Source organism: Mobula hypostoma, chromosome 5, assembly GCF_963921235.1.
Source record: "Mobula hypostoma chromosome 5, sMobHyp1.1, whole genome shotgun sequence".
Taxonomy (NCBI): domain Eukaryota; kingdom Metazoa; phylum Chordata; class Chondrichthyes; order Myliobatiformes; family Myliobatidae; genus Mobula; species Mobula hypostoma.
Window position 1 is genome coordinate 114,564,766 of NC_086101.1, and position 16,816 is coordinate 114,581,581.

Genomic DNA, 16,816 nt, shown 5'->3' on the forward strand with positions numbered 1-16,816 from the left:
AGATGCAGGAAGTTCGGAAAGTAAAGACCAAAGCAAAGGACAAGAAAGTTAACAAATTGTCTCGGAAAAATAAAATTATCACCGATATAAGTAAGCAATAAATGAAGCCTGTATGGATTAAGCAAACAATACATGGTATAGAGAAGCTAGAGTACATGGGATGTACGGGGTTTCTTGTGTTTAATAAACACACAAATGGTTTGTTACATTGGAGTTGACAAGAATTGGTTTGCTCTGTGTTTGAGCATGGTTCTCAACACCATGAGTTTTCCAGTAGATTATGGAGGATAATCAAAAAGATCATTGCGTTTGTCCTGGTTTGTTGGTTAAAGAGATTCAATAATATTTGCAGATTCTTGGGTGGGACTATAACCAGAGGTCATGGGTTAAAGGTGACAGGTGAAAAGTTTAAGAGGAGCATGAGGAGAAACTTCTTTGCTCAGAGGGTCGTGAGAATGTGGAATGAGCTGCCACCACAAGTGGTGCATGCAAGTTCAATTGCAATGTTCAGGTGGTTTGGAAAGGTGCATGGGTAGTAGGGGTATTGAGGGCTATGGTTTGGGTGCAGGTCAATGGGAGTAGGTAGTTTGGCATGGACTAGTTGGGCCAAAGGACCTGTTTCTGTACTGTATTCTTCTATGACTGTGACTCTTGGATCTTGTTCAAATACTTAACAGCTTCTCTGTTGGTAGCTACCCTTGTCTTAGCTACAACCTGTGGGAGAATATTTCTGGCTACAAATTAGCCAGTGCCCATAATTGAATGTTTTTTTCAGTTCATGATAGACCAACTGATGTATTATTTGAGGGCTCGCCAGTGGGACATTCAAGAGCACACAATGCCCTTTTGGGCATGACTGGCCAAACTTGAACAATGAGGTGGAATGGGAGGCAGGGTTGCTCTGGTATGTCTAGGTTCATGTCATGTTGCTATTATTAGCAAGGCTGGCATTGACTGTCCCTTTCTACTTTCCCTTTGAGAAAGTAACTTATCTTTGTCTTCCTGCTTAAAAAAGGTTCAGTAGTTAATTACTGACTGATTCTAGATGTGGAAAGCTGGTGGAAGAGTGGCTGTGGCAGCGCTCCCACTCATGTATAATCATAGCTGTGTCAGGGTAGTATTAATGAGGAAAAACACCATTAAATTCTTAATTATATTGGGTCAGTACCTGGTGTACCCAGTAGACTAGTGACCTCCTACCCCATAGGCTTTTTGGACCCATCTTATTGTAGAACAACTCAGTAGGTTAGACCACTTTAGAAGGACAGTTTGGAGTCACGTAAAAGTTCAATAAGCTAAAGGGGGCATGCTATTTTTCTAAAATATTTTGGAGCATTTGAAAGTCGATCAGTTACTTGGAATACTCTTTACCACTTGTGAGACATGAAAACATGCATATCATGAACTGGAATATTATTGAGCTAGGTGTATTTTTTGTTTCCAATGATTATTGCAAAAAATACCACCAAAACATTGTTGTTTCAAATATGGGAGAGTTGTTTGTGAGTAGTATTTCTGCAAGGCAGTAACTCTTTTTGAATTACTCTTTTGCCTTTAGATGAGGCAAGTGAAGCTAAAAAGGAAGGAAGAAAGCATAAACGAAAAGGCCAGCCAAAGAAAATTGTTCCCGACTACACCAGATTCATTGATGATGATGAAGAGACCACATTAGGTGAGCCTGGTATTTTTCCACTTAAGCAGTGTAAATATGTGGAGCTTTGGCATTCTTGGATGCTTGTATGTGTGAAGTGCTGTGCATATGCTTGGTGAGGACAGGGTCAGGTTTGGCTGTGTATATGCAGAGTCGAATAGTATTCTGTTTTCCTAGTTGAATATGTTTTACAAGTGTAAACATCTGATTTTCTTGTAAGCTTATGGCACAAATAGTAGGCTATTCAGCTTCCTAATCCTGTTGTGCTATTGAATTAAATCATGATGGATTGTTATTTTGATTCTTTATCTGGCTTGATTCCAGTCCTTTTAATACCCTTACCTAACACCAAAAAGTCCACCAAGCTCAGCTTTGAAAATTTCAATTGACCGAGCCAACCGTGTAGGGGAACCTGGTGCCAGGTAACATCTCCTACACACTTAAGTGATCACAGATGGTGTGTGAGCCTCGGATGTGAGTTTCAGCACACTGTTTTAACTATGGCAATATTATAGATGAATTCATTTCTATCTCACTTAAAGTATACATTTTTAGCAGAATATTAGAAATTAATCAGAAACAGCAATCCCATTGGATTTTTACCTCTTAACTCAAGGACATAAAGAGTTGGCAGCATTCCAGTTGATTTGGCATAATTGGTAGTCAAATCTGGGCCCTCATATCTTTTATGTCATGTAGACCTTTAAGGATACATGAAAGCCTTGAGTCCTGAGAATATAGAAGAGCAACACACACACAAAATGCCGGAGGAACTCAGCAGATCAGGCAATACCTGTGGAGAGGAATGAACAGGAGACATTTCAGGACTGGCTGGAGTTCTAGCATCCGCAGAATCTCTTGTGAATATAGAAGGGTGCGGATCATTCACTTATTGTGTATCTTAAAGATTGAGATCAATAGATATTTGAAGAATTCAGGCATGTAGGGATCAAATGGGAATGTGGAATTAAAATGGAGGGTTAAGTATTATCTTATTGATTGACTAAGCGGAGGCAAGAAGGTGATTGACCATTTCTCCCTTCTCATGTACAACCAGCTGTTCTTTTCCACAAAAAAACCTTTGAAGCTTGTTGACCTGGAATCCAGTGTTGGGTATTTTAAAGCAGAAATTCTGAGATAGCCATGATTATTGCCATTCTGTGTGATACTTTATTTTGTTGTACCCGTGCTGACATATGTAATGCAAAGTTGTCACTTTTGTGACACTTCTTTCCAAAGGTAGTTGATCACGTGATACTACTTGCAATTGCTTTAGAGTCTAGAGCACCATTAAAGATGATTGGATGTTTTGTTTAGCTGTTGTCCTCCAGTCTACTGTTGACTTGTTTCTGAAAGTGCTGTAAGCGAGGAGTTGAGGGTAATGCAGCTAGTTGTTCTGAGGAGTGTTTTTTCATGTCACTAAATCATAACCCGCCATATAGGAAAACACTGAGTTATCCAAGACAGAAGTAATAACAGGCAACAAACAATAGGCCCCCTTTTTCTTTTGAATAATTGAAAGAAAATGCTGTTTGAGTTATTGCAGACTTCGGCTTTTATAATCTTTACACTGAGGTACTTCCTTTTATCGAATGAGATTTAAACTGAATGTTAAAGGTCCCCGTGGTGTTACTTTAGAAAATAGTTCTCTTTTTCACAGAGGGATCTTGAGGTCCAAACCCATGGCTTACCTTCATCACTAGAGGCATAAAGTATAAGAATTAGAAAGTCATGATGCAGTTGTATAAAATTTTGGTTAGTCCGTAACTGAAGCATTGCATACAGTTCTGTTTGCCCTGTTACAGGAAGGATGTGGAGTCCATGCTGAGGAGACTTACCAGGATGCAGCCTGGGTTAGAGAGTATAAACTATAAAAAGAGGTTGGACACACTTGGATTGTTTTCTTTGGAAGGGTTAGAGGTTGAGGGAAGACCTGATGGAAGTTTATAAAATTATGAGACATATAACACAGACAGCAGAATCTTTTTTTTTTCCCCCACAAATTGAAATGTGGAATGCTACAGGCAAAGCTTTGTCAGAAGGAAAAAGTTTAAAGGGGATCTGCAGGGAAAGTTTTTTTACACAGAAAATAGTAGGTGCCTGAAAAGGACCGCTGGGGTGGATGTGAAAGCAGATTTTCAGCTAGGCACCTGAATATGTAGGGAATGAAGGCATATGAATCACGTACAAGCAGAAGAGATTAGTTTTAATTTGACATAATTGTCAGCAGAGACGTTGCAGGCTGTTCCTTTGTTCTACCGTTCTGTGTTCTAAGAACAGGTGAGATATCCCTGGCATCCTAGCCACTTATCCCCCACTCTGCTTTACAAAGCAAAACAGGTAATCACATTGCTCTTTGTGAAAACTTGCTGTGCACAAATTTGTTGCTGCAATTCAGAGTTATTTCATTGCTGCAAATCTCATGGAATTTCACAAGAAGGTAGAAGTTACCATAGGGATGCAAGCTTTTCTTTTTTGTACTCTTGAGTATGTGACAAAGTAAGACATTATGACATAAAGATGCATCCATCTTTGTTGTCAACAGAAAGAATGTTTACCTACCATGTACTCTCTGTATTTTAGCTGGCCTGTGCTGTAGTGGCATCTGCACCGGACTTCGAGGCTAATGGTCCCGGGTTTGAATCTGGCTGGCTTCTTGCATGCTTTCCATCCATGCTGGGTTGAGTGTTGAGCTAGCAACTTGGCCTCGTAAAAAATAGATAAATGTTAAAGAAATGGCATGGTTGCCACCTAATGCACCACAAGGCCTGGAAAGGAACAAGAACTCTCTGCTTTGTTGGTTCTTAACTTTCTCCTGATGTGGGACTACCACAAGTCACTTGCCCAGTTCAGGATAGATGAAGTATACTGATTTGTCATTATTTCCTTTAAGGAATCACTGAGGAATTCAGGCTTGTCCTGTTTGGAGAAAGTTCACTTTAACTGAATGAATTGAGATAAACTGTTCACACGCATACCAGGGCATAGAAGTTGAAAATTAATACAAAATTCAAAAGTTCAAAGTAAATTTATTATCAAAAGTACTTAAATACCACCATATACAACCCTAAGCTTCATTTTCTGTGGGCATACTCAATAAATCCATAGAATAATAACCATCACAGAATCAATGAAAGAAGCCACCAGCTTGGTGTTCAACCAGAGTGCAGAAGACTACAAAATGTGCAAAGGCAGAAAGAAAGAAATAACAACAAATAAATAAATAAATAAATAAATAAATAAGCTATAAATAGTGAGAACATGAGTCCTTGAAAATGAGTCCATTGGTTGTGGTAACATTTCAATGATGGGCCAAGTGAAGTTGAGAGACATTATCCCCTTTTGTTCAAGAGCCTGATAGTTGAGGGGTAATAACTGTTCTGAACCTGGTGGTGTGAGACCTGAAGCTCCTGTACCTTCTTCATGATGGCAGCAGTGAAAAGAGAGCATGTCCTGGGTGGTGGGGTCTCTGATGATGGATGATAAACTAAGAACAAGGAAGGGTAGAATACAAAACTTCCGGTGCACTAAGGGTACACTCATAAGTAGCACGTTTGAGGTATAATGTGGTGCATTACAGTCACACCTTTAATTATAGATAAACTAACTGAAGGGGAAGAGCGTGACAGTGGTAGATATTTTGTTGAAACTATGAGAATCATTCATCTACATATTTCTTAGACATCAGGACATCAAATCTTGTTCAAGAGAGTAATTGCCTGGCCTCTTCTTTCATTCTCATTTCTGAGAGATGAAGATTAGTTAGTTAAGTGTGTAGGACAACAGGGTCAAAGATTCATACCTGATATTGAAATATCTCCATGGTTCTCGTCCTCAGAATTCAGCAACCAGCTCAGCCCCTCCTTCATCGCCACATCCAGGTCAGACACCACCAAAGGGAGCGGGTCCATGGAGCCTTCTCGTGGAGATAATAGCCACGTTATGCCAGCTGGCAACTCCGATTCATGGGCCACAGCGGTGACCATGAGAGAATACCAGCCGGAGGAGGAGGAGGAGGAGGAGAGTGTCCAGGATAGTGCAGCACAAAGTACTTCCAGAAGCCTTTCAAGGGGTACTAAGGAGTTTGGCCAGCATAGAAATCCTGTATTTGAGGGCCATCAGTTAGAGGGTGAGGTAGGGGACAATCTTGCTTCCAAATTCTTGGAGATACAGCAGGAAGGTTTTCACATCCTACATGGGGATTTGGTGCAGCTGCAAAAAACCTTGGGAGAAGGGATCAGTGGCTTTTCTCGCAAACTTGCCAAGAGGCTGGTCAGAATGTCCAATCAAATGTCAGTTTTAGTAGAGCTCCTCCGTAACATTAATACCGCCCTGGTTCCTGTTTCCTCTGATCAGTTTTCAGTCGCATGTCAAACTACCAGTAAGGAGGTTCAAGAGCCTTCTACCCACATCACCAAAGAGCAGGTTGGGCCTGAGTCCATCAACAGCATGGTACCCAGCCCTCCTTTCCAGTCTGAAACACGCAGAAAACGTCGGTTGTCTACGATAAGGAGTGAAGACAAATCTTCAAAAGTAGTTAAAGTGGATGTTTAAGAGTGGACTGTTGGCTGGTGTGCAGCTCATCTGAAATGTTGAAATTATTGCTCAGTGGATGAAATTTGTATAATGACCAGTTATTTTAACACTTGTTTCTGCTAACTTGATACTTGTATAATTTAGGAAAGGAGAAGATACTTTATTTGGTGAGGTAGTTTGGCCATGTTGGCTATCTCGTGTTCATGTTTTGTTCTTTGTTTAAAACTGAACATGCAGGGGTACCTTTTGGTGCCACTTTGTTAAGGCCTCCCAGCTATTTGTTAGTTCACAGAATTATAGATGACAAGGAAATATCTCAGGACAAATTAGGTTAAGGCACACAGTTTGTTTACTTCTGTTTAAAACTGTTGGGTTTCTGTTTTCCATTAGAAGCCAGTTAAATTTCCTTTTTCACAAGGGATGTCCGGCAGAGGTGTGGAAGTGCTTAAAAGGGAACTACAAGACTTTGGTATGATGCTCTAATGCACCATCTTATAGAGTTATTATAAAAAATGGTAGAATGAGTTTTACTATGAGCAACATACCTGCTTAGTGACTTCCTGAACCTGGTCAGTCTGTTAGAAGAAATTATTTAGTGGAATTAAATAAAGATAATGAACAAGTGGGCAAATCACCCAAACTGACATGTACAGTTCTGAAGGCTGAAGGCTGAAGGCTGATTCCTTGGCAGAAGCCCCAAGACAACCATCTGTTTCTTCTGAGCAGTTGATAGGTGTATGGAGTTGGTTTAAGGAAAATGAGGGAAAGCAAAGAATAAATGGGATGTAAAATGAGCAAATAAATACCCTTTTTTGTGTTTCCACATGTGAAACAATAAATAACACTGCCTATGCAATCCATCAGTTTTGTGTTATTTTTCTCATTACACCATCTGCATGCAAATATGGACAAATCACGTATTCTAATAGAAAATCATATTTTCCTTGATTTAACAATGACCTGGCTTCGCGTCTTGTACACTTGAAACCACATTGAGTCTTCAGAAAAGCACAGCAAGTGGATGTTCCCCTGGTACCTCAATATATAGACACAATAAAGCATCATGTAAATCAATGTGATTCACAATGGAGATAATTAGTGAAGGAGAAGAAACTGACTTGGGACAATTGCAATTATTCACCTCAGAATTACGAAGCACAATTTGAATGAAGTCAGTGGCATTTGGGGGATGGTGGAAGGTGCCTTAAAGATACAAAATTAATATAAATGATGAAGTAAGTATACCCTAAAAAGGAAAATAAACAAAAATTGGAGAGAATAGGTGAAATGACAAATATGCCATTATTTCACAATTAAAGAAATTCTTTTCTTAAGTTATCCACGGCAAAAGCTTTAAATTTAAGGTCGTACATAACTCCAGAACAGTGACTAATCAAAATAAATTTTCATCCCTGTTTCCTTTGCTAATTATTATGACTGGGCCAGTGGTGTTTCAGACCCCCGCCAGCCACTACTGCCTCTGAGTGAGAAAGTTATACCTTCGATTGGGCATGTTATTATCATATCTACTCGTACCAACATAAAATACTGAATACTCATAAGGCAAACAGATGAGAAACATGAGTCTTTATAGTGCGTGCATGGCCATAGATGCTGCTCACTCTAGACTAACAACAGTGCATGATTCAACGTTGTGTGCAGTTGAAGACCCTGGGGAAGCCAGTGGTAAACAAAAGCATTGTTCTTGTCTGAAGAACAGGTATGGCATGTTGTCTGCATTGGTGGCACAGCTATTGCCTGCTTTATACAATTTAACATTGTGAACTGTCCTGTGATGTTACCTACAAAACTCAGAAAGGAGTGGTTGGTGAAGCTCAAATGCTAATGAAAGAAAAACCAATGTTTGTTTATCTAAAGCCATTTAGTCTCGCAGAAATTTACAGTACTGCTTCAAATCAGAATCAGTTTTAACACCACTGGCATATGTCATGAAGTTTACCTTTGCTGCAGCTGTACATTGCAATACATGATTATAGAGAAAAAGACTGAATTTTATATTTATATAAGTAGTGCAAAAAATAGAAAATAAAACCGTAGTGAGGTAGTGTACTTGGGTTCAATGTCCATTCAGAAATAGGTTGGCAGAGGGAAAGAAGCTGAGGCTATTCCCGAATTGTTCAAGGTGTGCCTTCCAGGCTTCTGTATCTCCTCCCTGATAGTAGTGATGAGAACAAGGCGTAACATTTGTGATTAGGGCCCTTAATGATGGACATTGCTTTTCTGAGGGATCGCTCTTTGAAGATGTCCTGGAAGCTAGTGCCCATGATGGAACTGACTGACTTTACAAATCTCTGCAGCTTACTTCGATTCTGTGTAGTACCCCTCTCCTTCCCCCCATACCAGATGGTGATGCAGCCAGTCAGAATGCTCACCATGATACATTTGTAGAAATTTGTGAGTGATCAATTGTGGTGGCTGTTAAGAAGCCAGAAGCAGCAGCAAACTTGCGCACATGGGAAGTAATCACTTCATCCAGTGTAACCACACACAAAATGCTGAAGGAAACTAGTAGGTCAGGCAGCATCTATGGAGAGGAATAAAGAGCCAATGAGGGATCTTTGTCTGGAACGCAACTGTTCATTCTCCTGTATAGATGCTGTCTGACCTGTTGAGTTCCTCCAGCATTTTGTGTGTGTGTGTTACTCTGGATTTCTGGCATCTGCAAAATCACTTTATCTAGTGGCTGTGATTATGTTGGCTTTTGAGGAATTTTAGTTAGGATTCCAAATAAACTTCCTGCTCTCTTATAAGCAGGTTCCATTCTTTCTGTATTTCAATCACAGGAAAATTCAGCTTGGAGAAGAAAACTACAAATCATCTAACCTTGATATTAATGTACACTGTAGCACTCAATGCCGCACAGATATTCAGTTCTATATTGAGCACATGTGGTACTTAAAAGCAACAAAATTCAGATTCAGAAGTAACTATCCCTTGTTTGAGCCAAGCTGACTCATTGTTGAGGCTGTGGAGGCCAAGACATTTGGTATATTTAAGGCAGAGAGGTTGATAGATTCTTGATTAGTCAGGGCATGAAGGGATGTGGGGAGAAGGCAGGAGATTGGGCTGAGAGGGAAATGGAATAGCCATGATGAAATGGTGGAACAGACTTGATGGGCCAAATTCCCTAATTCTGCTGAACTTAGCTTCATTGGTGCTGGTGATGGGGAAGTTAAAGGTAAGGTTAGATTTGCCAAAGGTGAGGCTGGACCAGTCAGACTGAGGCTAATGTGATCTTTCCAGCTACTTATGAAGTTAAACTGGACATTGTGTTTAGAATCATAGAGCACTGCAGCACAGAAACAGCCCCCTTGGTCCATCTAGTTCATGCCAGCCAGTCTTCTACCTAGTCACATCTACCTGCCCTGGACCAGAGATCTCTCATCATGAACCTGTCCGAACTTCTCTTAGATGTTACAGTTGACCTCACATCCACCACTTCCCACTGCCAGCTTGTTCCACACTCGCACTACCCTCTGAGTGAAGAAGTTCTTCCTCAGATTCCCCTCCATTGCTTTTAACTCTTCAACCTAAATCTAGTTCTCATCACACCCAGTCTGAGACCAGAAGCATAACTGGTCTTCATACATTACTAGCAAGCTGAACTGATCTTCATATTTACTGCTTAAAGGTGGGACTAGTCATCAGTTATTTGTGAGTCTAAAAAGGAATGTACAGTTGCTAGATATGGTTTCACTTTACTGACAAAAGTTAGACTCAGCACCATTGTTGCCAAAACTGTCCTGGCCTTTGTTGTTACTACCAGGCCTGGATGGCCCTTGAATGTTACCAGCAGGGCCATCTGAATGATTACAGATGGATCTGTGCTGTGTTCACTATTGCTGGTGAGACTGAGCTATTAGTTAGGTGGAGAAACCTTCACTGTTACTGGCAATATTCAACTTTCTTTCATTTTAATTGATGAAGCTGGACAAGTTTTTATTCCTGCCAAGTAGTTTGGACTGACAAATGCCAGGATATTTCACATCTTTAAATGACTTTATCACTATTTAAAGCCATTTTTTACTCTTTTGCATAAGCAATACAACAGCTAAAGGCCCACACACTGCAGTGAAAGTTATAACCAGTTACTACTGTTATGGGACACACACAAGGTGCAGTAGGCTGTTGTTTATAATTTCATGTTTGAACCTCAGACTTAATGTAAAATGCAGGACTGATGAAGGGTCTCTGACCCAAAATGTCGACTGTTTAATCTTTTCTATAGGTGCTGCCCAGCCTGCTGAATACCTCCAACAAATTGCGTGTGTTGCTTTGGATTTCAAGCATATACAGATTTTCTCGTGTTTGTGATTTGCCACTGTTATGGGATCTTTTATGTATACCTGAATGGACAAAAGGAACATTGTTTAATATTTCCTTCAAGGTTCCGCTTTTATGGCAGTGACCTATTAGCAGAGGTTTTTTATTTTATTTGTTGACGTACAGCGTGGAGTAGGCTCTTCTGGACCATCGAGCAGCGCCACCTGGCAATCCTCAATTTAATCTTAGCCTAATCATAGGACAATTTACAATGACCAGTGACCAACCAGTAGGTCTTTGGGAGAAAACCGGAGCACCTGGAGGAAACCTACATGATCACCTGGGAGAATATTCAAACTCCTTACAGGCAGTGGCAGGAATTGAACCCAGGTTGCCTGTACTGTAAAGCGTTGTGTGAACTGTGCTGTGCTCAGGCACCAGAGCCGAGTGTAAACCCACAATCTTCTAACTCAGTTACAAAGTGAGATATTTAGACAAAACACTTTAGTTGGAGCAGAACAAGTAAAAATGCAAATGTACACCATTAAGTCAACATTCTAAATTAAATGCAGCAGATTCAACAGCTGAATGAACTTATTAAAATCCTGAATCAAATAAATTCTGGAGTTTTATTTTTCCTCTTTTATTTTAAGAACTGTTTTAGGATCTGGGCATTCCAGGCAAGGCTAACATTTATATTTTCCTCCCCTAACTGTGCCCAGTTAAGCTTCTAACCTCAGGTTTGATAGGCCACTTCAGAAGGCATTTAAGAGTTAAACATGTAGAGTGGATCCAGAGTCATGTAAAGGCCAGACTAGGTAAGGATGGCAGATTTTCCTCCCCTGAACTACATGAGTGAATCAGATATTTTTTATCACCCGGCCCGTAGCTTTTGCAGTTACCATTTTCCAAGATCTGTTGTTTTGTTTCAAATTCCAGCCTGTGCTGATTCACCATTTTTAAGTGGGCTGTATATAATTTCATGATTGAACTTTGGACTTAGTATATTATGGTGTTGAACTACCAGTTACGGGTGAAGTAGGTTTACCTTCAGCTTTAAGAGTGGAGGCCCAACAGATAATATTGTTTTATGCAAAATACATGCATCAATCTTGAACTGAAGTATAGTCATCTGCTGGTTATACTGTTGCATTAAATAAAACCCTTAGACAAGGAAAATTTAACTAGATCCTTCCTGGCTTTTTGACCACTGAATTTAATACTGATTTCTTTGCAGTGCCGTCTAGTTATGGACAACTCGCTGAGTAAAATACTGGCCTTTCAATCCTGAGCCAACATGAAGGAGAGCACAGTGTTTTTGTGTTGTTGCACTGAAATATTGCTCGGGCATCAGGAAGGAAATGACCAGGGCAGTTGTAAATTCAGAGATCATTTCCTTTTTTTTGGATAGAATGGGCAAATCGTACAATTTTAAAATTCATGAAATTAAAATATTTTTAAGGAACTAATTTTATGGAAAATTTAAAGCAAATTAAGACAATTAATTAATTAATTACACTCTTTCTTTCATGAAGTATTTCATAAGTGTTAAGATTGCCCTAATTGTGTCTGAAAACTAATGCTGAATTAATATAGACTCTGCTTCTTAAAGGGGCTGTGCAATATGAGCAAAGTCAAAAAATGAAGAAGTAAAGCAAGAAGATTCCCAATATTGCATCAGGAAAAGTCCATGTGCATTGTTATAACACATTCCTGTTACAACATAATATAGCAAGAATCTGTCCTTTTGCTTTAATATGAAATTCATTTGGCTCATGGATACTTATTTTTTATTGCTCCACAATCTACATCATTGATCACTTGCTATCAGTTGACAAGGCCCTAAATTCTGGAATTTTCTCTTTCTGCTCCCCTTTAGAATGCTCCTTCACCATGCAATGATCCATTACCAAGATTTAGCCACCTTGCTGATGCCCCTTTAAGTTGCTCAATATTAAATTTTGTTCAGCATAAAGTGCCTTGAAAATTTTATTTTTTAAAGGCCCTTTTAAAACTCAAATTGTTGTTCTGTAGGGGTTATTTTTCCTGCTGCAACCTCCAAAGAGTTGGCAGATGGGCAAATTTTTTTAAGGCCCTTGCAAAATTTGTGGACTGAATTGACCTCTGATTTCCTTACCCTTTTACCTCTGCTGACCTTCGCTTTTCTGCGATTACCCAATGACTGGAATGCTGGCCTTACTATGGGGATTGTGATAATCTTCTGATTTACCACAACATTCTGTGTTAATGGTGTCTCAGCTTAAATAATAGCAATGGCTGTTTCTGATTTAGTTGCTGCTGCCATAAAAATACTTGGATATATATAAAAATACTATTTATGAAATGCAAACTTATGATTGCTGCATGTGGACTTTCTTCACTCTGGGCCAGCCAGTTGTTTACTGAAGGTACCTCCGCTTATTCAGTGTTCTTTGTTTCCTTCCAGATAATTATGTTGCTTGGGTTCAATGCAGCAGGAAGGTATGTGGGAAGTGGAGAAGGCTGAAAGACAATGTGGATCCAGCGACTCTGCCACAAGACTGGATCTGCAGTCAGAATCCAGGTACTGAAAAATCTTTCCATAATAAACATGGCGATATTATTTTCCTGATTGGCTGGTCTTTCACAGCAGGGACCATCAAATTGTAAATCATTGCTGAAAGAATGTTTAATTGTTATCATTAGAAATGTATGCAAAAAGCATTGAGGCATTTTCTTGTGTTAAAGGCTGTTGTTTGTTGAATTTAGTCAACCATAAGATCATAGGATCAGAATTAGGCCATTCGGTTTATTGAGTTTGCTCCTGCATTCCAGTGTAGCCCCCACTGGCCACCCTCAGGGTCACTCGGCTCGCTGTCGTCTAGGGAAACAGCCTCGGCCCCAGCAAACTGGGTAATTCGTTTGTCTGGATGCTGTGTGAGGTACCCCACCCCGCCCAAATAACAGACAATGCACCAGATGCAATTAAATGATTTACAGTTTATAGATATTACTGGAACTATATAATTAAAAGAGAATAAAATATAAAAGGAAAATAAAAGGCGCCACACTTATCAAAGTTCAATCTCTTCGTGCACAAAAACTGTTGGAGCTCAAGGACCTTCTTCTTCACCCTGCGACCCCCTTGGACCACCTTGACCGGCCGCCTGGGACCAACAACGGTGGTTGACCAGACGCTCCATACGAGTCCGCCTCCGTCTCCTCGCCGAACGTCCCGCTCGGGGTCCAACCCTGTTAGCAGACCCACAGCACCTTGTCCATCCTCTGTCTCGCTCTCCCGCCTTCTGCCCCAAAACCCCGCGCATACAGTATCTTCAAATACACCAAAACCATAACAACTATCCCAATTGGTTAATAGCACTTACTTATCACACTCTAAAGGAAAAACAAGCTGCTAGTGCAAACTTTCTCAGCGTTTAACACAACAAAGCTGCATTCCCCAGATTAACATAACAAAGACACCATTTTAATTAGCCTCCGCAGTAACATAAAAGTCGAAACCCCCTTACACTCTCCCCCCCACCAAATAAAGTCATGTCCTCATGACTTCTAAATAACTTGCCAACCAGTCCTGCAGACACACAACACACACATACACAGATACACACAGTGACAGCGCTCCCCAAACAGTGGACCTTACTCCCGTCCCACGGGCGCTACATAGGCCAACCTATCTGGGAGCTTCTTAACCCTCCGAGACCTCCGTACCCCCTCACCTAAACCCAAAAGGCTCAGACACTACTAGGGATACCACGGGCCTGCTTGCCAACTCCTCTCTCACTCAGGCCACCACTACAGCTCGGAGCCCCCGTCCCGTGTCCGGGGCCCCGCCTGTCTTCCTTCCTGATCCTGCCGTAACTCAGACTGCCCACAGCTAGCCCTCCCCACTACACCTGACTCAGTGGGAGAAGGGCCAAATGTCTCTTCCTCAATCACGGGGAAGTTAGCGAAAGGCAGCATGTACCACATGTGCAGCACAGCATCCTTCGAATCCGTATCCTTCCTCATTCCCTCGATCGGTAGCTGCTGTTTAAGTTTCTCCAAACTGAAACATTTAGCCGGGGCTACCCCTTCAGCCTCCTGCAGTCGAGACGTCAGCTTCTTCGGGGACTCCTTCAACTCTCGCCACAGCCTCAGCAATTCTGACTCAGGGTTCTTGGTCATCTCAATCTGGGACGCAGTTACCCCAGCAGCTTCTTCCACACTGACCTGAAAAGCAGCAGTTAAAGAATGTTCAGCCTCCGGTTGTTTCTTCCTGAGGACGTCTTCCAGGTCAACTTTAAGTTTTTCCACTTCATTTAAACTCGCGATAGTCACCTTCAGGTTCCTTTCAAGCGTCCGCCTCCCTTCTCCGAGATCTGTCCTCCATTTCTTTACCTCCTCGGGAGTGTAGTCAAACTCCCCTCCCTGGGCTCTCGGTTTTCTGTTGACCTTAGTCAGAACACTTCCTTGATCTTCCCCAACTTGCAAGTCTTCCAATCTGTTCTGAATCGACGTCTTGTTGATCCCTTCGAAGGTGGGTCATTGCTTCTTCTCACTGGATTAATTCATCAGTACATGACCGCAGTGCGGTGCAAATCCCCTCTCTTCCCTGTGTCTCATTCAGATTGATGACCTGGGTTTCCATCCCCCAGTCCACCACTGTCTGTCCCAACACCAAGAAGTTCAACTGGTATGTCGGGTCATTTTCCTCACATTGCACCAAACTCCTCCGGCCAAAAACTCCTCCACATTTGACACTTCGCTTTGGTCGCCTGGGCTTAGCCACTTGCCTCGCCTCATAGTCCCCCCAGGCGAATCCAAGCTCTAGGCGGTCATCCACATATGTCAAAACTCCACACACCTTCACTTCCCCCAAGGTCTTCCTTATGCCCCGCGGGAAGGATGCAGGGGCTCTGGATATGCCCTTGGGCATCTTTTCGGATCCGAAGAATCCTAGGGAACTAGTAAAGGCCATCTTCAGCTCAACAGCCGCACTCCTCAGGATCTGGCAACATCCACCCCTCAGATGCAGCACATTAAACCACATCGCATAATCCACACACACGCTGCCTTCATCTTCCACGCCGCCAGGGTCCAGTTGCCGCGACCTCTCTCTCACCGAGGTGTCTTCAGCAGTCAACTCCCCTCCCTCATGGTAGTTAGGAGCATCTACTAAGAGGGTCTCATCCTCAGCTACTTTCCCCAGGCCGTACCACCGCTGGGTCTCGTTTAAATTCGGTACTGGCTCAAGGCTGCTACACATGTGCTCAGAAGCAACTTGACACGCTGGGTGCCCAGAAAATGCCTTCATGACCTCCAGGGTCATTAACCAATCATCATCTTCTCCTTTCGGAAGTACATTGGTGCATTGCTGGGAACGTGCTTCCCCAGAGACCCCAAGCCGTTCCCCCACTGGGCCTCCACTAAGTTTCCCGACACCTCTCTGATCAGCTGAACAACTGAAGGAGGGGCTGACCCCCTGAAATGATCTCCCTGGCCTTGCAAGCAACTTAGCCGCCCTCCTAGCCAGAGAAGACAGACTGAAAACTTTCCCCCCTCTTTCAAATAACTGACAGCTGTCACTACAGTGTAAGTGAACCTGACAGCTCTAACACCGTCACCAGCCCGCCTACTCAAACTTTCAACCAATCCCTGTCGCTCTCCCTCAACCGAGCACTGCCACTCATCTAACAACTGAGAGATCCGCTCTACCCACGTCTCGCACGTCTCCGCCCCTCTTGGGGTGGACGCTATCCCAAGTGCTAGGCGGAGCCTGCCAGAGCTAGAACATTTATTCACAGACCCTACCTCCAAATCAGACCACTCTTCCCTCTCTCTCCCAACTGCATGGGCAGCCCCGAGTACCACCTCCAACTCGTCAATGCCAGCCCGAACTCGAACAAAGACCTCACTCACCACGCATACAGCAATCACCAGCAAATAACCCACAGAGACACACATTACAGATTTAAACACAGCATACCAGCAGACTCAATCCCGGACAAAGCCCACACAATATAGCCCCCCCGGCCACCCTCAGGGTCGCTCGGCTCGCTGTCGTCTAGGGAAACAGCCTCGGCTCTGGCAAACTGGGTAATTTGTTTGTGTGGATGCTGTGTGAGGTACCCCACCCCGCCCAAATAACAGACAATACACCAGATGCAATTAAATGATTTACAGTTTATAGATATTACTGGAACTATATAATTAAAAGAGAATAAAATATAAAAGGAAAATAAAGGCGCCACACTTATCAAAGTTCAATCTCTTCGTGCACAAAAACCGTTGGAGCTCAAGGACCTTCTTCTTCACCCTGCGACCCCCTCGGACCACCTCGACCGGCCGCCTGGGACCAACAACGGT

The 16,816-nt window shown here is 42.2% G+C and overlaps 1 protein-coding gene across 1 annotated transcript in view; it reads left to right on the top strand.

Moving 5' to 3' along the window:
- Nucleotides 1-2: 2 nt before the first annotated feature.
- Nucleotides 3-16,816, top strand: part of LOC134347330 (zinc finger CW-type PWWP domain protein 1-like) — a 78,555-nt gene continuing 61,741 nt past the window's right edge. The window contains exons 1-4 of the mRNA XM_063049726.1: nt 3-90; nt 1,559-1,672; nt 5,490-5,699; nt 12,918-13,034. Of these exons, the coding sequence (XP_062905796.1) occupies nt 3-90; nt 1,559-1,672; nt 5,490-5,699; nt 12,918-13,034 (529 nt within the window). The remainder of the gene's footprint in view (nt 91-1,558; nt 1,673-5,489; nt 5,700-12,917; nt 13,035-16,816) is intronic.